The following is a 21,822-nucleotide window of genomic DNA, read 5'->3' as shown; positions in this document are numbered from 1 at the left end:
CCCACCCTTAGACCCCCAGTCTCCCAGCCAAGCCCTAGATTCGGGCGAGATGCGTTCTCTTCAGAAAAACGCTGAGAATTCTCAGCTTCCGGAGACAGCAAGTCCCTCGTTTCGGGCGATGTCCCTGGCCACCTGGCGGTGCCATCCCTCCTGTGCGACTAAGCGGGATATGGGAAGTGTGTAGGAGCCGGGATTTGGGGGTCCGGGTAGGTGGTAACAGGGAAACGGAGACTGCAGTGGAGCAGGAGGCGGAGACTAGAGCTCCAGAAAAGGTCGCTACAGGGACGGGGGTGAGTGCTGAGAGACACCGAGTGAGGAGCACAGAGATAACCCGCCTGAGCTCAAGGCCCAGCTTTCGCCAAGTTGTGGAGCCTGTAGCTAACCTAGGAGTCTCTGGCTGCCAGCAATGCCGCAGGACTAAAAAGATCCCCCCAAAATCTCTTCAGTGAACCCCCACCTCCTCGTGTCCCGCTCCGGCCGGTCGAGCAGCCAATCGCCTCGCGGGGCGGGGTTGCGGCCAGCAGCCGTAAGCAATAGCGGCGGAGGGGGCGGGTCCGGGCTCCCGGCGCGCGGCTGTGGGGTCGCCCGGGGCAAAGCGAGCTGAACCCTGAGGGGAGCCGCTGACCAGCAGCATGGAGGACCCCGCCGTGCCTGCGACCGGGGGCCCTCCCGCAAATGGCAATGGCAACGGCGGCGGCAAAGGGAAGCAGGCGGCGCCCAAGGGCCGCGAAGCGTTCCGAAGCCAGCGGCGGGAGTCAGAGGTGAGGAGCCGGGAGAGCTTCGGCTGGGGCCCGGAGACGCTCGCGGGCGGGAAGCGGCGGCTGAGGTGATTCGGCCTCGGCCCCGGAGCCCTCGGCGCGCTCGGTCAGCCCCGCGCAGTGGGCGCCTGCGGGGTCCTAGCGGCTGTACTCTGGGCTTTTTGGCCCCGACCGTTGTCCGCACGTCTCCTGCCGCGAGTTGGGGGCTTTCTAGCCCTCTGGCTTTCCCCCGCTGCGCGAAGATAAGCGCGATATTGAGCGGACCAGATACTTTCCAAATATTTGTCTCACTTAATCGCTGCAGCCCCTTGAAGCAGAAATTCCGATCCCAGTTTATGGAGGGGGGGAACAGGAACCGAGAGGTTAAGTGACTGGCTTGAGGGATGGGAGGCTGGAGCTCAAGCGCTGCAGGAAAGCAGGATTGGCGAGTGGGGTAACCGCACTCCCCCTCCCCAGGCTGCCTGCGGCGGGCCCCTGGACCGATCCACTTTGGCCGAGGGACTTCTGCCCGTTCCCTGCCCATCCCCTTCCCCCGCTATCCCCTTAGGCCGTTTAGGGAGCGCCTTCCGCGGACATCAGGCCCCTGCCTGTGAGGGCTGAGCAAGACGGGATTCAGGCAGGGGCAGTCCAGGAGTGGCTATCTGGAGGGAGCAGTCCCAGGATACAGATAGAAGTATGAATATTTCGATCTCTTTCTCCTCTCCTGAAAAAGGAAACGCTACCTAGGAAGATGAAAGCATTGAATTATTATCACTCCCCTCTCCCCTCATTGAGGCAGTTTCCATCAGTTGAATCTGAGCGGAGCGGGGATCAGAATAGACGACAAAATGTCAGATATGGCAGGGTCTGCAGAGATCATCTGGTATAGCCCTTTAATTTTACAGACCTAAAAGAAAGAGGAGTGACTTGCCCAAGATCAGACATCTGGCATACTTTGTGGTCAAGAACACCAGGCTTTGGAGTAGTCAGACCAGGTTTTGAATCCCAGCCCTACCATTTACTACCTGTGTGATTTTCGGCACATTACCAAACCTCTCTGAGCTCCAGTTTCTTCATCTGTAAAATGAGATTAACACTGCCTACCTCAGAAGGTTGTGATAAAGTCAAAATGAGATAATTGACTATAAAATGTTTGGCACAGTGCAGGCACAATGCATGTAATTAGTCAGTACATAGTAACTCTTGAGTATATTACTATCGTCGTCGTCATCATCAAGTGGCAGAGCTGGTTCTAGAAGCCGGGTCTTTGGCATCCCAGACCTTGCCTTACCATTTGAATAGCATTTCAGTTTCCAAAGTGATTTCATGTATGCTTTCCATTTTGATGTAGGTAGAGTAGGAGGAATCCATTCATTTTTTTAAAGGTAGAAGTGGAGATGAAAAGACTGGCCCAAAGTCACCACCTTGCAGAGGCAGAGAGCTCAGCCCTCCTGTCTTGCTAGATGATATCCACCACATCATCTCCCTCCCTACCTCAAGATGAGTCTGATCTTTTAGGGCACCCTCTACCTCCTTCCCCCACAAAGACATTGTTCTCACTCAAATGTTTTTTGGGGGAGGTGAGCCATTCATTAATTCAATAATTATTTATCAAGGACTTTCTGCCAGTCACTATTTTAGGTGCTAGGGATATATCAGTGAACAAGATAGGGTCTTCCCCCATGGGGAGACAAATTGTGAGTAAATAAATAAAATAATTTCACAATGGTATGCTCTATGGGGGGAATAAAAGTCTCTGCCTGGGTCTCCCTTGTAAGGTTGCAATCTGTTCCCCACCTGTCAAGTCTTCTTCAGGCAAAGGCTCTGAGAGTACAGTCCTTTGAGACTCGAAAGCTTTCCACCTGCACCGCAGTTTACCTGCTGATTGTTTGCAGCTGCACTCTTCATGCCTGGAAATGAACAACTGCTGCAATCATCTCTATCTGGGCTCATTGCCTGCCAAAAGCCTGGCTGGAAAGATTAGCTTTCCTTTACCTTCTGTGGCAGCAGAACTCCTTTTACCTGCCAGTACATCCCTTATCACCACAGTACCCAGATCTGCTTTTCTTCTCTCCTTCTTTTTGCTTGCCTATGGAAGGCAGTCCTTAGAGGAGATGGGATTTTTTTCCTCTCCAGGGCTTTTAAAAAGTCATTAGAAGAGAATTAGTGTGGCACAAGTCAAAAGAGAGACTGTTGATACAAGTCAACAGTCATGTATCACTGTTTATGGAAGCACTGTTGACCTACCTTCTCCCACTGGCTTAGTGTGTGAACGAACATCCCAACCTAAAAAGGAAGCTAAAGAATAATTGTTTGCTTAATAAGAAGAGTCTTAACCTAACAAAAGGATTCACCTCAGACCACTTTTAGCCAGATCTGGTTTATTGATCTCCAACTCCTTGACAAAGTTTTAACTGGTCTGTGGTAAAATGAGGAAAATTCAGGTCATCGAAGTGAGTTTTTCTAAAAATTTAGTTCAATATATTAAATTTAAGGATGTAGGCTGGGCGCGGTGGCTCAAGCCTGTGATCCCAGCACTTTGGGAGGCCGAGACGGGCGGATCACGAGGTCAGGAGATCAAGACCATCCTGGCTAACACGGTGAAACCCCATCTCTACTAAAAAATACAAAAAACTAGCCGGGCGAGGTGGCAGGCGCCTGTGGTCCCAGCTACTCGGGAGGCTGAGGCAGGAGAATGGCGTGAACCCGGGAGGCGGAGCTTGCAGTGAGCTGAGATCCGGCCACTGCACTCCAGCCTGGGCGACAGAGCGAGACTCCGTCTCAAAAAAAATAAAAATAAATAAAAAATAAATAAATAAATTTAAGGATGTATGCAATTTAAAACAGTGTTTTCCAAACTGTTATGGGGGCAACTATTAATTGAGGCTAAAATTTTTATTTTAAGAAATAAAGCCGGGGCCGGGCGCGGTGGCTCAAGCCTGTAATCCCAGCACTTTGGGAGGCCGAGACAGGCGGATCACGAGGTCAGGAGATTGAGACCATCCTGGCTAACAAGGTGAAACCCCGTCTCTACTAAAAAATACAAAAAAATTAGCCGGGCGAGGTGGCGGGCGCCTGTAGTCCCAGCTACTCGGGAGGCTGAGGCAGGAGAATGGCGTGAACCCGGGAGGCGGAGCTTGCAGTGAGCTGAGATCTGGCCACAGCACTCCAGCCTGGGCAGCAGAGCGAGACTCCGTCTCAAAAAAAACAAAACAAAAAAAAAAAAAAAAGAAATAAAGCCAATGTGATGGCTCATGTCTTTTATCCAGCACTTTGGGAGACCGACGCAGGTGGATAGCTTCAGCTCAGGAATTCAAGACCAACCTGGGAAATGTAGGCAGACCCAATCTCTACAAAAAAAAAAAAAAATTTAGCCGGGCATGATGGTGCGTGCCTGTTGTCCCAGCTGCTCAGGAAGCTGAGGTGGGAGAATCACTTAAGCCCAGGAAGTTGAGGCCGCAGTGAGCTGTGATTGTGCCACTGCACTCCAGCCTGGGTGAGAGGAAGACTCTGTCTTAAAAAAAAAAAAAAAAGAAAAGAAAGAAAGAAAAGGAATAAAATAATAGAAAATAGTGCATCACATGCAGTAAAGGTAAATACTTTGTTAAACTTTTGTTCCAGTTTGTGCGTGTGTGTGTGTGTGTGTGTGTGCGTGCGCGCGTGTGCGCGTGCGCGCGCGCTGGCGCGCGAGTGCGTGCGTGCTGGGATATAATGTAAAATGTATCATTTTTCCAAAAAGTTTGAAAAACAGTTTTTAATGGCTGTTCTTTATTCTGAGATTCTGTCCTTCATTTGGGGGGTTTAAACAGTTCTTTTTTGAATTTTTTAAAAAAGTTTTTAAAGTCCATGCCTATCAGAATAAAATAGCAACAACCCTCCGTCATTTGCCACTCTCCACCTTTTTCTTTTTCCCTACTGTTCCCTGTAATCCAAAAGTTTGGAAATCTTTGCTATAGTGGATTTAAACATGATTCGCCTTGTTGACAGTTTAAATTGACATAATGTTTTGGGGAAGCAACTTATATACAAAGAGCTTTAAAAATGTTCATAAGATGTGATTCATTAGTTTTCTTTATAAAAATCTATGCTTAGGAAATATCCTAAATATAGAAAAAAGTATACGTCTATTACAGTTTCATGCATATAATAAAGGAAAATTAAAAACAATTTAAATATTCAACAGTAAGGAACTAGTTAAGTAAACCAATAAATGTACATCCATTTATACAATCATTTAAACTAATAGTCATAATAATATGAGAAGAATACCTTTATAATATAATATTAAAATCATAAATAGAGTGACCACCCACATAGTGCTACCAAGTGCTAGGCCGTGTGCCTTTTTGTATTAACTCATTGAGTCCTTAAAATGACACTATGAAGTAAGTCCTGTTATTATCCTCATTTTACAGATGGGAAAACTGAGCAGATAATTTTCCAACAATTCCCTGACACCAACTGGATGTCCAGCAATTCGATTCAATTCTGACACTAACTACCTAGAATTATCACAGACCCTGCAAGTTAAGGGCTCAGTCCTACAAGGCCCTACTTTAGATGCCAACCATAGGTTGGATCCCCAAGCTATCTACACTTCAGCCTGGCCAACTACAAATTAAGCGGTTATCATGATCTTCCTTTCATGTTCCATAATTTGCTAGAATAACTCACAGAATTCAGGAAAGCATGTAATTAGAATTATAATTTTATTGTAAAGGATACAACTCAGGAACAGCTAAATGGAAGAGATGCAAAGGACGAAGTATGGGTTTGGGGTGGTGCAGAGCTTCCATATCCTCCCTGGGCAGCACTCTCCTAGCACATCTGTTTATTCCCCAACCCAAAAGCTGCCTGAACCTAGTTGTTTCTGGGTTTTCATATGGTGTTTCATTACCTAGGCATAATTAAATTATTGGCCATATGACTGAACTTAATCTGTACTACCCCTCCCCTCCCTGGATGTGGGGATGGTGCTGAAAGTTAAACACTCTAATCATGTGCTTGGTCTTTCCTAACATAAGTCACCTCATGAGCATAAATTCTGGTAAAGCTGACAGTGACTCATTATGAATAACTGATACTCCTATCACTCAGGAACTTCTAAGAATTTCAGGAGCTCTGTACCAGGAACCAGGGGCAAAGAACAGTATATTATTTATGTCACACTGAGGCACAGAGAGGTTAACTTGTCCAAGATCAAATAGTATGTGAGAGAGCTGAGACTGAGAATTTTAAAAATTCATATATATTAACATATACAGGAAGGAAATATCCCAAAATGTTTAAATAAGTTAGAAGATGAGATTATATTAAAATATATTTAATAGGATTAACTTTATACATACAACATCATAGGAAATCTAATCTTTACTACAACTTGGAGTGGAGATGTTATATTATTTGACAGTCCTAAAGTTGCAGAATATTAGAGCTAAAAAACCTCTTTAAAAATAAGGAACTATGATCCACAGCATGAGACTTGATCTATATCATACAGTGGGTTGATGACAGAACTAAAGCTAGAATCCAGTGCTCTTTGTTTCTGTCTGTCTCAAATTTATATAAATCAGCTAGATGCTCCTCTGGTCTGTGTTCATGTAGATTAGATGTGGACACAGACCGTAGCTTTCATATGTTTTTGAGATCCTGGCCCTTTATTCAGACTTTCTGATTTTGTATGGGAATCCTCAGCCCCTCCCCACACTGAGCCTCAAGTTTTGGCTTGGCATAGAGTACCTCTGAGATGAAAGACCCAAATAGGACTCTCCTAACTGTCTCCCTGATCTAACCCTGGCCTCTATGAGGGGAAGAAGATAAATAAGGGTACAATCTTCCCTAGACAACCCCTTTTTCCAAGTTATCCCAGTTACCAACAAGATTTCTCTGTTACAGGGCTCTGTGGACTGTCCCACTCTGGAGTTTGAGTATGGAGATGCAGATGGGCATGCAGCAGAGTTGTCAGGTATGAGGCAGATGGGTCAGTAGCTAGTGGAGAACGGCCAGGAGGCGAGGGAAGGGGCCTGTGATCTCCCTGGAAGCTTGTCTGTTCTCACCGAGTGGCTGTTGAACCAAGGCTGTTCTCCACATTCCTTTTTCTCTCTACCCCAGAGTGGTAAATATCTCTTTATTTGTCTTCACATTTCCTTCTGTGATTCTCCTTGACTATGGTATTCTTCATTCTGTCATTCTATCACTCTTTCCTGCTCACTCTTCTTTATTCTCTTTGAAAATAACTGATTTGGTGCACTCTCAAATCAGTTTTCTCTCCATCTTCTCCCTATTCCTCCTCTTTCTCTTTCTGTCACCCGTATCTTTGCCTGCCTCCTCCTTTCTGCTACCTTTTTCTATCCCATGCCATCTCTTTTTCCTTTGTCTCCTCTACCTCCATCCTTTCCTTCTTCCTCTCGCATCTGCCCCTTATTAAAATCTCAACAAAATCTGAGGAAAAACTCCATAGTCAACTGGCCAGCTGAGCAAGGCTGGACATGTCACCTGCATCCATGATAGTGGAGTTCTGCTTGGATGTTTATGAGCTGGAGTTAAGTGATTGCATTCATCTTTCAGTGCTGGCCTGCTTCTCTCTGTCTGGATTTTTAGCTTAGGGTAAATGTGATCTCCTCACATTAAGGGCCTCCATGTTACATGTGCTACAAATGCCAGTTATTAATAAACGAGCTTTGGGTGAGATGGTGTGAAAGTTAAATATTCTGTCACATGGAAGTGATACTTTGAGACACGCTTTTTCAGAGAAAAGAGACAATTTTAAAGAAGTTCTTGTGCATAAGCACAAGGAATAAATTTTGTGATGAGTGACAGAGAAATAGAGAGCTAAGTTTAATAACCAACAAAGGATTAGAATTCATAATAGGAATATGATACAAATATATATATATATATATATATATATGAGAGGAGAGAGATGAGCACCCCAACAGAGAAGTGGGCAAATAATATAAATGGGAATTTATAGAAGAAAAAGCCAAATGGTCAATAAATACATGAAAATATGTTGAACTTTATTAGTAAATGAGGAAAAGCAAATTAAAATAATATTATTTCACAATCATCAGAGTGCAAAACTTAAAAGCCTGGGGTTGGTGAGGGTGCAGAGAAATTAGTACTTTTATGCACTGCTAGACATTGGGGTGCAGAATATAAAATTTAAAAGCATTTTGCTTTATAAAATTGAAAAGCATTTTGCTTATATCTTGCAAAGTTGAAGATGTACACATATTGTGACCCAACAAGTTTACTCCTAAATATCCACTCTAAAGAAAATTACACTTTAGGCAGAAAATTTCTTGGGCACAAGAAAATGTACAGAGATGTTTATTGTAGCCTTGTTTATCAGTGTAAAAAGTTGGAAACAACCTACAATGCTCATCAGTAGGGAAATGGATAAACTATAGCATATTAGTGCAGTAAGCTATTGAATAGCCATTAAAATAATTGATCTAAATCAAGATAATTATTTATTTATTTATTTTTGAGACAGGCTCTGGCAATGTTGCCTACGCTGGAGTGGCACAATCTCAGCTTACTACAGCCTTGACCTCTTGGGTTCAAGTGATCCTCCCATCCTATCCTCTCAAGTAGCTAAGACCATAGGCGTGCCCTATCATGCCCAGCTAATTTTGTGCCACCATGTCCAGCTAATTTTGTTTATCTTTTGTAGAAACAAAGTCTTATCATGTTGCCCCCAGGCTGGTCCTGAACTCCTGGGCTCAAGTGATCCTCCTGCCTTGGCCTTCCAAAGTGCTGGGACTACAGGTGTGAGCCACCACACCTGGCCTCAACATGTTTCAATATCAATAAATTCTTGACCAGGCACGGTAGCTCACATCTGTAATCCCAGCACTTTGGGAGGCCAAAGCGGGTGGATCACCTGTCAGGAGTTCGAGACCAGCCTGACCAATATGGTGAAACCTCGTCTCTACTAAAAATACAAAAATTAGCTGGGCATTGTGGCATGCACCTGTAGTCCCAGCTACTCGGGAGGCTTGAACCTGGGGATCGTGCCACTGCACTCCAACCTGGGTGACAGAGAAAGACCCCGTCTCAAATAATAATAATAATAATAATAAGTGCTAAAGACAAAATTGGGAGAAAGGAGCAGTAACAAAGGAATTTATACAATGGGATACCGCTTGGATAAAAAAGTTTTTAAACAGAACAATATAATATGTTTATAGGCATATATGCATATAGCAAAAGTAGAAAAATAGGCAGATGAGGATACACACCAATTTCATTATAGCGGTTGCCTCTGGAGGAGGGAATAAGATAGACTGGGGAGCAGTCTGAAGCAAATATAACAAATGCTAACATTTGTTTGACCTGGGTAGAAGATAATACACAGGTGTCTTCAATGTACTATTCTGTACTTACCTGTATATAAAAATTCATAATCTAAAATTTAAAAATAAAAAGACCAGAACTACAGTTCAGTACCTAAGAGCCTTGCCCACTTTTCTGATTTGGCTTGTAGTGCTTTACTCTTAAAAATATATATATTCACCTTCTACACTAATGACTGAAGAATTTAAGATTCAGTGATGGGATTTGCTTCTGGTCACTCCTGGATTCTGGAACTTAGGACTCAAAAGCCCTGACTCCCAGACAAGGTGTTTCTCAACCATTAGACAGCTGGCTGGAACATAAGTGAATTTCTCTTGCTTTGTGAATTACCTGTGACCTAGTTAAATTTCCAGGAAGGGTCTCAGGTAGGGAGCAGAGATTTAAAGGAAATCTGTTCTATCATCTGTTGACTTCTGTATTTCAGTTCTTCATCTTCTGTAAGATGAGAGTACGTATATAATGTTATGCAGAGAGACAGCGAGAGAGTAGGAAAGGGCATTTTTATTGCTTTTCCTTCCTTCCTTCCTTCCTTCCTTCCTTCCTTCCTTCCTTCCTTCCTTCCTTCTTTCTTTCTTTCTTTCTTTCTTTCTTTCTTTCTTTCTTTCTTACTTTCTTTCTTTCTTTCTTTCTTTCTTTCTCAGAGTCTCATTCTGTTACCCCAGGCTGGAGTGCAGTGACATGATCATAGCTTACTAAAGCCTCAAACTCTTAAGCTCAAACGATCCTCCACCTCAGCCTCCTAAGTAGCTAGGACTACAGTCATGTGCCACTACACCTGGCTAATGTTTAAATTTTTTGTAGAGATGGGGTCATGCTATGTTGCCCAGGCTAGTCTCGAACTCCTGGCCTCAGGCAGTCCTCCTGCCTCAGCCTCCCAAAGTGCTGGGATTATAATCCTATAGGTCTGAGCCGTCACACATGGCCGGCATTTCTATTTCTCATAAGCTTTCTGCATTTTGTATTGAGAAGCTGCTGTTAGCAAAGTTAGATTTTCCTGGGCACAGCAACCCTTTGACAATCATAGCTGTTCTCTAGAGTTTTTTTTTGTAGCCTCTGCTTAGTGGCTGTGGGCAGGAGTCTAAACTTGTATACCCTTTGAGGAAACTTAGCAGGAAGAGAATGAACTGGCTCCAATCCTGGAGAGCCATCTAGCACTTACTTTTCAGCCCTTGCTTTGGTTTCCTGATCCAGCACAAGGATCTTTCCTCTAAATTTCAGGAGTTGTGTTGCCCTCCTCTTCCCTTAGAGATAGGATAGTTCCTGGTTGGGTTGACAAAGCAGGAGTTGCAGCCCTGAGAAACAGGAGTGATGAGATTAAGCTCTCTGTGCTCCAGTCCTCCTCCTGGCCCTCACCAAATGTTGAAGGCTGCCTTCTCTGCTGCAGCAGCCAGCTGGCAGGAAGAGGACAGGTTTGATGGTTTAATCTCCCAGGGACACAAGTGGCTATTTTTAACTGCTCTGAAAAGGAGGAAGCTGGCTTTGGATTGAATTGGACACAGGAATGTGTTGGAAGCTTTAGCTCTTTCATGCCACCCTCTCTACTTTGGGCCGCTTCTTTAAGGATCTCCCAAATGTGACTGCTCTGTTTTTCCTGCCACAGAATTGTATAGTTACACTGAGAACCTGGAATTCACCAATAACAGGAGGTGCTTTGAAGAAGATTTCAAGACTCAAGGTAATTCCAGATCTTTACTCATAGAGACCTGCTTTTTCCTTCTATGATATCCCAGCCTGATCTACTAAAAGGCTAAAACAAAGTGGGATCCCTCATCCCCTCTGTATTAGTTAGGGTTCTCTTAGAGGGATAGAGCTAATAGGATAAATAGATAGATATATAAAGGGAAGTTTATTAAGTATTAACTTACACAATCACAGGGTCCCACAATAGGCTGTCTGCAAGCTGAGGAACAAGGAGAGCCAGTCTGAGTCCCAAAACTGAAGAACTTGGAGTCTGATGTTCGAGGGCAGGAAGTATCCAGCACAGGAGAAAGATGTAGGCTGGGAGGCTAGACCCATCTCTCCTTTTCATGTTTTTCTGCTTGTTTTATATTTGCTGGCAGCTGATTAGATTATGCCCACCAGATTAAGGTTGGAGCTGCCTTCCCCAGCCAGCTGACTCAAATGTTCATCTCTTTTGGCAACATCCTCAGGGACATACCCAGTATCAATACTTTGTATCCTTCAATCCAATGAAGTTGACACACAGTATTAACCATCATAGGTCCACCCCTTGTCATCTCGAACTCATACACATCTCCTGAGATCATACATAATCTTCAAATAAAGACAATAATAAGGGCATAATTATGCCTAACATAGTACAACTATCCTTCGTACAACTGGAAACTCACCAGTACCCAACCCAAATACTATTATATAAAGTTAACAATACTTAAATGCTGATACGAAGTCAATAAATCTTATGTCACATGATAAAGGAGAAAGGAAATAAAATGAAGATATTAGTGCAAGTGTATACATGCACAAACATGTTTTTAACAAAAGAAGGAGGAAATACTCATGACAATTACAGTCCTCATTTCTGCAGCTAGTCACGTGGTTGTAGCTGGTTTTGATGACTACCTTCTTCTACTACCCATTCTGTATTCCCTTTACCTTCAGCAAGCAACTTGGCAGGTTGTGTTTTTTTCCTGGTGGAGTAACCCAAACCTTCATTCCTGAGGGGTCTGGGTCATTTGTAGTCCTGCCTGGATTGGGGTGTTGTGGTTTCCCATCAACCTTAATCACAGGGCATAGTAATATTAAGGAGACACCCTAATGGATCTCCTGTATTCCATGCATACTCTTCCTTACCTCCATTGTGGAGTAGTAGACTGATTTCATCTTGATAGTCTGGGTCAATCACCCGAGCCAACACTGTAACTCCCTTCTTAGCCTGTTGACTTAAAGGTAGGAGGACCCCAAAGTGTCCAGGTGGCAATCTTAACTTCCAGTTTAATGGAATCATTGTTGTGTCTCCTGGTGGCAGTGTTCCTCCCTCTGGAGCTAAAACCTCTAGGCCAGCATAACGTAATGTCGCGGAAACAGGAAGCAAAAATTTTGCTAGCAGATCACTAGGGGTGATGGTGAGTGGTACCACTTCCACCCCTTGATTCTTGGACCAGTGAATCCTGACTATGGGAAAAACAGTACCATATACTGGATGCTGATTGAGAGCATACACGGCCTTCTGGAGAACTTTGCCCCAGCCCTGCAAAGTATTGTCACCTTGTTGACATTGTAATTGTGACTTCAAAAGGCCATTCCACTGTTCTATCAATCCAGCTGCTTCAGGATGATGGGGAATGTGGTAAGACCAGTGAATTCCATGAGCACAAGCCCACTGCCATACTTCTTTAGCCATTAAGTGAGTGCCTTGGTCAGAGGGAATGCTTTGTGGAATACCATTACGGTGGATGAGGCATTCCGTGAGTCCATGGATGGTAGTCTTGGCAGAAGCATTGCTTGCAGGATAGGCAAACCCATATCTGGAGTAAGTGTCTGTTCTAGTGAGGACAAACCTCTACCCTTTCCATGATGGAAGAGGTCCAATACAATCAACCTGCCACCAGGTAGCTGGCTGATCACCCTGAGGAATGGTGCCTTATCTAGGGCTCAGTGTTGGTCTCTGCTGCTAGCAAATTGGGCACTCAGCAGTGGTCGTAGCCAGGTCAGCCTTGTTGAGTGGAAGTCCATGTTACTGAGCCCATGCATAACCTCCATCCCTGCCACAATGGCCACTTTGTTCATGGGCCCATTGGGTGATGACAGAGGTACTGGGGAAAGAGGCTGATTGGTGTCCACAGAACGGGTCATCCTATCTACTTGATTATTAAACTCCTCTGCTGAGGTCACCCACTGGTGAGCACTCACATGGAATACATATATCTTCAGTTTTGACCACTCAGAGAGGTCCATCCACACACTTCTTTCCCCAATCTTTTTGTCACCAATTTTCCAATCATGCTTCTTCCAAGTCCCTGACCATGCAGCCAAATCATTGGCTATAGCCCATGAATCAGTATATAATCACACATCTTGCCATTTCTCCTTCCATGCAAAGTATACAACCAGGTGCACTGCTCAAAGTTCTGCCCACTGGGAAGATTTCCCTTCACCGCTGTCCTTCAGGGATGTCTTAGAAAGGGGCTGTAGTGCTACCATCCACTTTCAGGTGGTGCCTGCATATCATGCAGAACCATCTGTAAACCAGGCCCTAGTCTTCTCTTCCTCTGTCAACTTATAGGGAGCTCCCCATGAGGCCATCGGTGCAGGCTGGGGGTGGCAGGACTGGAGACCATGGGCGTTTGAGCCACTTCCTCATGTAACTTATTTGTGCCTTAAGGATCTGATTGAGCCCGATCACGTATATACCACTTCCATTTGATGATGGAATGCTGCTGTGCACGACCCACTTTATGGCTCGATGGGTCAGAAAGCACTCAGTTCATGATAGGCAGTTGAGGTCGCATGGTGACTTGATGACCCATAGTCAAACGTTCAGTGTCCACCAAAGACCAGTAACAGGCCAAGAACTGTCTCTCAAAAGTAAAGTAGTTATCTGCAGAAGATGGCAGGGGCTTGCTCCAAAATCCTAGAGGCCTCCGCTGTGATTCACCTATGGGAGCCTGCCAAAGGCTCCAAACAGCATCCCCATCTGCCACTGACACCTCAAGCATCATTGGATTTGCTGGGTCATATGGCCCAAGTGGCAGAGCAGCTTGTACAACAGCCTAGGCCTGTTGCAGAGCCTTCTGTTCTGGACCCCACTAAGAACTGGGGGGAGGGGGTCCAGATAAATGGGCAGGAATAACACACCCAAATGAGGAATGTGTTGCCTCTAAAATCCAAATAGGCCCACTAGGCATTGTGCTTCTTTCTTGGTTGTAGGAGGGGCCAAATGAAGCAACTTATCCTTCACCTAAGAAGGAATATCTCAACAGACCCCACAGCACTGGACCCCTAGGAATTTTACTAGGAATTTTACTGAGGTAGAAGGTCCCTGAATTTTAATCAGGTTTATTTCCCATCCTCTGGCACACAAATGTCTCACCAATAAGTCCAATGTGTTTGCTACTTCTTGCTCACTGGATCCGGTCAGCATAATGTCATCAACGTAATGGACCAATGTGATATCTTGTGGAAGCAAAAAGTGATCAAGGTCTCTCCGAATAAGATTATGACTCAAAGCCAGAGAGTTGATATACCTCTGGGGTAGGACAGTAAAGGTATATTGCTGTCCTTGCCAGCTGGAGGCAAATTGCTTCTGGTGGGCCTTATGGACAGGAATGGAGAAAAAGGTACTTGCCAAGTCAATGACCACGTGCCAGGTACCAGGAGATGTGTTAATTTGCTCAAGTAATGAAACCACATCTGGTACAGCAGCTGCAATTGGAGTCACCACTTGGTTAAGCTTACGATAATCCACTGTCATTTTCCAAGATTCATCTGTCTGCTGCACAGGCCAAATGCGAGAGTTGAACAGGGATGTGGTGGGAATCACCACTCCTTTGTCTTTCAAGTCCTTGATGGTGTCACTGATCTCCACAATCCCTCCAGGGATATGATATTGTTTTTGATTTACTATTTTTCTAGGTAGAGGCAGCTCTAATGGCTTCCATTTGTCCTTTCCCACCATAGTAACATTCAACCTACCAGTCAGGGAGCCAATGTGGGGGTTCTGCCAGCTACTAAGTATGTCTATGCCAGTTATGCACTCTGGCACTGGGGAAGTGACCACAGGATGAGTCCGGGGGCCCACTGTAAGTCAGGTCTGAGCTAAAACTCCATTAGTTACCTGACCTCCATAAGCCCCTACTTTAACTGGAGGACCACAATGACATTTTGGGTCCCCTGGAATCAAGGTCAGCTCAGAGCCAGCGTCCAGCAGTCCCCAAAATGTCTGATCATTTCCCTTTCCCCAATGCACAGTTACCCTGGTAAAAGGCCAGAGGCCTTCTTGAGGAAGAATCGGAAAAAAATTCACTGCATAAACTGTCGGTGATGTAGTGGGGTCCTTCCTCAAGGGAACCCAGCCTCCCCTTCATTCAAGGGGTTCTGGGTATATTAACTGGCTCAAGTCTGGAAATTGATTGAGGGGCCATGATTCTCTGTTTTTATAATTCAAATTAGTCTTTTGTCCATTCGACCTAGGAGTTTTCTGCTTGTATAAATTAAGTAGGAATGCAGTAGGCTTCCTATCAGTTTCACTTCTAGGAACACCGTGATGAATTAGCCAATGCCACAGCTTTACATGAGTCAGACTATTCTGATTGCTCCTTTGCCTCTGCCATCCATTACGGTAGCTACACCTACCCTGCCTTTGATGGTCGAGTGCTTCCACTTGTCCCCTGCCACCTCGGGATCCAATTATTCCCATTGTATTTAAATTTTTCAGTTGAGTGACTGTGGTTCCCACCATTACATCTGACAAGGAGAAAAGTAATTACAGGACTCTTCAAAGATGAAGTTGCTGCCTTCACAAATCTATTTTGTAAGGCATTGGTCAAGGGTGTATCTTCTGGACCCTCCCAGCTGGGATGAGTAGGTCTAAAGTGACTAATCCACTCCACCATCCCAATCTCCCTAAGCCTTTGGATCCCTTCCTCTATATTAAACCAAGGGAGATCAGGCATTTCCAGCTCACTCACAGTGGGCCATCTTTTAATCCATAATTCAGCTGAACAAATAAACTATTAGAACCTTTTTTAACTCCCCAAGCTGCAACATTAAATGCAGAGTCCCTACTTAGTGGGCCTAAATCAATAAATTCAGCCTGATCCAACTCTGTGTTCCTTCCTCCATTATCCCATACCCTTAATATCCATTCCCATGCCTGTTCTCCAGATTGCTGTTTATATAAATTAGAGGACTCAAATAGTTCTTTTCAAGTGTAGCACACCTCCTCATGGGTCACACTCTCAACCTCACCTCTAGGGGCCTGCCAGGACTTTCGTCTAGTTATAGGTCTGGAACCAAACAAAGGTGTTGGAGGTAGCTTCTGAGGAGAAGCAGCATTATCTTGCCTGGCAACTGTTTCAGGGCAACTGCCATCACTATTGCTTCAGGCAGTGCAGGGTTTATCTCCTCAGACAAAGGTGGAAAGGCTGAGGGCAGCATGGGTCAGGGAGGAGATATTGCCACTACTGGGGATGGGGAAGCTGTTCCTCCTGACAAAAAAGGTTCATCAGAGTTTACAAACTCAGTGTGCCCAGCTTCACCAGGGTCCTCCCACATGTCCCCATTCCAAGTTTCAGGGTCCCATTCTTTTCCAATAAGTGCCCGCACTTTAACAGTAGACACCTGACAAGGCTGTAAATGCATCTTTAAATACATCTTTCATTGCAGGTCAGCCACTCGCATGACAAGAGTTTGTGTCTGTTTTTCCACAATTTCAGCTCTTTCTCTACAGGAGATAAGACTCTCACTCAGGGCAATCTTAGCAGATTTGAGGCTCAGTATCTGCTTCTGAAGCTGGGAGACAGAATCCCTGAGTTCATCATTTTCTTTCATCACTTTGTCCACTGAACTTAGGAACAACCAACCAGCTTCCTTATGTTCCTTGGTTCTCCACATATGGTCAAAGGTATTATGTATAGTCATTAACTCCTTGCCTCTCACGAGCGGTGAATCAGGAATGTCAAATGCATTTATTTTGCATAACTCTCTAAATAGTTTCTGCCAAGGACTATCAGTGTTCTCCATACTATTAGAAGTAGATTCCTTAGCATTTTTGGATCTAATCATATTAAGCAGCCAGCTCCAGAAATCTCAAAACCACTGAAAGAACTCCATCCTTAATATTCTCTTCCTCTAGAACCACTCCTGGTACCCAAATCTGTATTAGTCAGGGTTCTCTTAGAGGGATAGAACTAATAGGATATATATATATATATGGAGAGAGAGAGAGAGGAGTTTAAGTATTAACTTACACAATCACAAGTATTAACTTACACAATTACCAGGTCCCATAATAGGCTGTCTGCAAGCTGAGGAGAAAAGAAAACCAGTCTGAGTCCCAAAACTGAAGAACTTGGAGTCTGATGTTCGAGGGCAGAAAGTATCCAGCACGGGAGAAAGATGTAGGCTGGAAGGCTAGGCCCATGTCTCCTTTTCATGTTTTTCTGCCTCCTTTATATTTGCTGGCAGCTGATTAGATGGTACCCACCAGATTAAGGGTAGATCTGCCTTCCCCAGCTGGCTGACTCAAATGTTAATCTCTTGGCAACACCCTCACAGACATACCTAGGATTAATACTTTGTATCCTTCAATCCAATCACGTTAACACTCAGTATTAACCATCACAACCTCCATAACCATGTAGCCTTTCCTTCTTGCTTAGGGGATACAGGGTTCTCTGTGTCTCAAGTGGAGAGCAATGGAGTAGAAGCAGTCCTGTGCTGCCTGATACAACCCTTGACCTTAATGTTTCACCCCATCTTCAACTTTGTCCTACTCTCAATAATAATTTTATGTGCCCACACTGTGACATTCTCAGACATTCTCATCCATATCCTTACTTGGTCAGTGGCAATTTGATTTTCAGTTCAACAAATGTGTGGTGAGTATTCTGTGTCAGATACTGGAGGCAGGAGTGAGAAGCAGCTTTTACAAAGAAATTAGAGTTTGAGAGCAGGAATCATGTGCACATCACAAAACTAGCTGAGGCTCAAACAATCCTCCTGCCCCAGCCTCCCAAGTAACTAGGATTACAGGCATGTGCCACTATGCCCAACTTCTGCCCAAGGGCCTTCTCACGCAGCCTATACAGGGCAGCCAGGAAGTGTAGGGAATCAGTGTGCTCCTCTAGTTTAGCACCCTTCATCCAAGAGGAAAATGCTGTATCAGAAAAGTTTAAAAAGCGCTGGGGAAGCAGAGTATTTGGCCAGAGCATTAGTGAGAAAGGTCATTTTATATTGGGCATGTAAGAGTGGGAAAGAGGTCATTTTGTATTGGGCCTGTAAGGATGACTAGGAATTGAATATGTAGGGAGACAAAGGGAACTCCTTGAGGAAAGGCAGAGAGACAGGACAGTATGGGCTGTGTGTGGAGGATAGAGGGGATGTTGAAGATGAGGCTATAGACTGGGTTCAGGCCAGAACATTTTGGGTCCTTTTCCCATCCCTTATTCTTTCTCAGGGAAATAAGGAAAGCTTTTGGAGAAAATAATTTTTGGGGGAGAGCTGAGATCAGAGGTGGCTATGCTATGAGAAGCCTTTCCAGGAAAGGTGGCAATAGCTGACACTAGATGTATATGGCCTTTTATTCCCAGTGCAGGGCAAGGAATGGCTGGAGTTGGAAGAAGATGCCCAAAAGGCCTATATAATGGGACTCTTGGACCGGCTAGAGGTGGTCAGTAGGGAACGGCGGCTGAAGGTGGCCCGGGCTGTTCTCTACCTGGCCCAAGGTGAGTGACTACCCTTGCTAGCTTTAGAGGGGTGGAGGCTTGAGAGGGAAGTGGGCATTATCAGGACTGAGATGATGCAGGCTGTGCTGGGAAAGCAAGGTTTCTTGCCTCTCAAGGACAGATCTTGTCACGTGCTAGGAGTAACCTGTGCTTACGAGGAAGATGAGATAGTGTTGAGTGCTGTTCTAGATCCCTTGGGATCTGCCTTTATCTTACCAGGCATGTCAGAATTTTTTATAGGATTCTTCTTTTCCTTACCCTGTACTATAATCATATGTGAATACTAGCAAGAGGGTCAGTGTGGCCAGAGCTGATGATGTACCACTAGCTGATCATGGAGACAAGACATCAACTGTGGCCTGGCCCCAAAACTGAGGAGAAATAGGAGAGTGTCACAGATACACATGGACCCCTTGCATTGTTTCTCATTGGCATTTTGAAAGTTCAAGCCAACATAGCTGCAGGAGTGGATGCTGTGAGTAATTTGGAGATGATCAGACCTAAATAGAGTAACTGGGGAAAGCTGGTCAGAAGAAACCTGTTAGCCAGGTGTTGGAAAGGGAAATGAGATAGCCTAGCTGGAGTGAAAATAAGCCTACGATCATAAATATGAGGCTTGTTAACAGAACAAACCAGTTGGGAGCTAAAAAAAAATTGTAAAAAGAAATAATAAATAAAGAAGGGAAAGGGTGGACATTAGGTGAAGAGAAGACTAGCAAATAGGACCGTGCCCTCCTGTATCTCTTGGATCTGGTGCTCTGGCCAACCTCCAACTTCCAGTACCTTCATGTGTTTGCCCAAGGACTTTATTTATTTAATTTTTTTTAAAACAAAGTCTCACTATGTTTCCCCGGCTGGTCTTGAACTCATAGGCTCGAGCTATCCTCCTGCTCCAGCCTCCCAAGTAGCTAGGATTACAGGCATGTGCCACCATGCCCAGCTTCTGCCCAAGGGCCTTCTCTGCAGCCCACACAGGGCATCCAGGAAGTGTAGGGAATCAGTGTGCTCCTTTAGTTTAGCACCCTCATCCAGTGACTGACAGGCGTTAGTAGATGGATAGCCTGACTGTCTCACCCCTCTTGGATAGAATAACTGTGAGTTGTGTGTTTTATACTGTTTCCAAAGTTATCCCCTGAGTGAACTCTTCTGTCTTCCTTTTCTTCCCTATCTCTACTGATGATTCCTGAGAATGATTCCCAAATAAGCTAATTGCACTGGAATCCTTACTTACCTCAGGATCTGCTTCTGGGAGAACCCACCCTTAAGATGACAGGCCATTGATGAGCACATTGGACCTAACCCTGGAGACTACCTCTCTTCTCCCCTGACTCATTTCAGGAAGTTCTTGGGGTCCCTGTCATACCTATGTCAGCCTAATTATTGGGCAGAGTATTATAGGAAAATCTTAAGATCATGGGGCAGGGTAGAAAGAACTGGGATACTGCCATCTCTCAACCCCTGTAACAACTGTCTGCTCCTTTAGGTACTTTTGGGGAATGTGATTCAGAGGTCGATGTGCTACACTGGTCCAGGTACAACTGCTTCCTGCTGTATCAGATGGGGACCTTCTCCACCTTCCTGGAGCTACTCCACATGGAAATTGAGTGAGAAGCCTTAGGGGAAGGGCTGGCCTACACAACCCCTATTCCTTAAAGGGGCCTCATATTCTGTGCTGCTTCCCTCACTATAGAGAGCTCCTGAGAGGAACTGGGTCTACTCACACCTCAGCCCAAAGCTCATTGACAGTTCCCCTCCATCCAGCCATGTTCTCTGATATTCTGTTCTCCCTCCCTGAGGCTGGATACATCTGCAGCTTCTGCCTCACTTACAGCTTTAATCCTGGGCTTCAGGGGCCTATCCTGAGTGGGTTCTCTTTTTTATTCAAGGACTTTCTTAGCTCAGCCTAACTCTGTAATTCAAGAGGGAAACTGTTTTGAGTGCATTACCCAAGAAAGACAGGAAATCAATTCCTGTCACTGTGCCCAATTCTTTCCCTCATGGGCTATAGTTCTAGAGGTTGCCTTATTTGCTGCTACCACTACAGTGACCCCTTGTTTTGTCTTATGCCTATCACCCAGGAGTTTGAGATAGGGTGCAATCTGCTTATTATTCATCAGGTGTTTCTTAGCATCTGTTTTATGTCCAGCACAATACTAAGCATAGTGGGGAATGCAAGAGGAGTGGATACCACAGATCCTGCCCTTGCCTTGTCTTCACCATAGATAAGAGAGTTTGCTGAGGTGGCAAGGGAATTCTGCCGGCTCCTTTACCCTAGACCAGTTTCATTAGTGGCTGCCTAGCCAGGGAATGGCAAGCACTCATGTTTGTGTGAGTGATAAGTAAGAGCACAGAGAGAAAAGAGGTCTTATGCATTCCTGTTCTTTTTCTCCTCCCCCTGGCAGCAACAGCCAGGCCTGTAGCAGTGCCCTTCGGAAACCAGCTGTCTCCATAGCTGATAGCACAGAGCTCAGGTGAGTGGGGCTAACTATGGGCTTGGAACAGGGCGGATGATTAGCACCTGGGTTACCTTTTCCCCAAATCCCAGATGACTCAAATCATTAGGAAGTTGCCCTCGAGCTAATCTCACTGGGTTGGGCTCCCACAGATACCATCCCTGAGGTCTCTGACTGTGGGCTGGGAATTGCCTTGGGAACCTCTTGTGACTCTTCTGTAACCCCAGGGTGCTGCTGAGTGTTATGTACCTAATGGTGGAAAATATTCGCCTGGAGCGAGAGACAGACCCCTGTGGGTGGAGGACAGCCCGGGAGACCTTCCGCACTGAATTAAGTAAGAAATGGCACTTGAGGAAGGTGTGGATGGGGTGCTAATGGGAGAGGGGAAGCAGAGCATCTGCCTAGGAGAGGCACAGTCCTTTTCTTCTTTTGTTTTCTTTTTTAAAATTAATGTCCTTTCTTTTAGGACAGAGATACTGCATGGCAGGCACAAGGGCTGGGCTTGATTGTCCCCCTGTATCTATGAGCTAAGACCAGCCATGTAACTTCTCTATGCCTTGGTTTCCTTGGTTATAAGTGGGAATAGCCATTCCTCTCCCACTCCATCACGAATCCCACATGAAAAAATGAGTTGAGTCACCTTGAAAACTGAGTTCTGCTCAAATGTAAGTTGGTGTTGTCATCTGACAGGGATAGGATATGAAGGCCTATGGGATTTTAAAAATATATTTATTGATGTGGGAAAGTGAATGACATTGAGTACTTTAGCCAGAAAGCAATGTCTTCATTATTGTTACTTCTAGTTTGACATCCAACCCCAGAGCGTCACCCTAAACTCTGGGGCCTAAGCCATTTTAATTCCAT

General features: G+C 45.0%; 1 protein-coding gene across 2 annotated transcripts in view; it reads left to right on the top strand.

Moving 5' to 3' along the window:
* Positions 1–556: 556 nt before the first annotated feature.
* Positions 557–21,822, top strand: part of STRIP2 (striatin interacting protein 2) — a 57,842-nt gene continuing 36,576 nt past the window's right edge. For both annotated transcript variants that reach the window (XM_010378767.2, XM_030931848.1), the window contains exons 1-7: positions 557–761; positions 6,633–6,702; positions 10,699–10,773; positions 18,371–18,505; positions 19,989–20,109; positions 20,908–20,976; positions 21,186–21,292. In XM_010378767.2, coding sequence (XP_010377069.1) covers positions 633–761; positions 6,633–6,702; positions 10,699–10,773; positions 18,371–18,505; positions 19,989–20,109; positions 20,908–20,976; positions 21,186–21,292 — 706 coding nt within the window. In that variant the 5' untranslated portion in view covers positions 557–632. The remainder of the gene's footprint in view (positions 762–6,632; positions 6,703–10,698; positions 10,774–18,370; positions 18,506–19,988; positions 20,110–20,907; positions 20,977–21,185; positions 21,293–21,822) is intronic.

This window comes from Rhinopithecus roxellana, chromosome 6 (genome assembly GCF_007565055.1).
Source record: "Rhinopithecus roxellana isolate Shanxi Qingling chromosome 6, ASM756505v1, whole genome shotgun sequence".
Classification (NCBI taxonomy): domain Eukaryota; kingdom Metazoa; phylum Chordata; class Mammalia; order Primates; family Cercopithecidae; genus Rhinopithecus; species Rhinopithecus roxellana.
The sequence above is the reverse complement of the archived record's forward strand: the minus strand, read 5'-3'. Positions and strand labels throughout refer to the sequence as shown.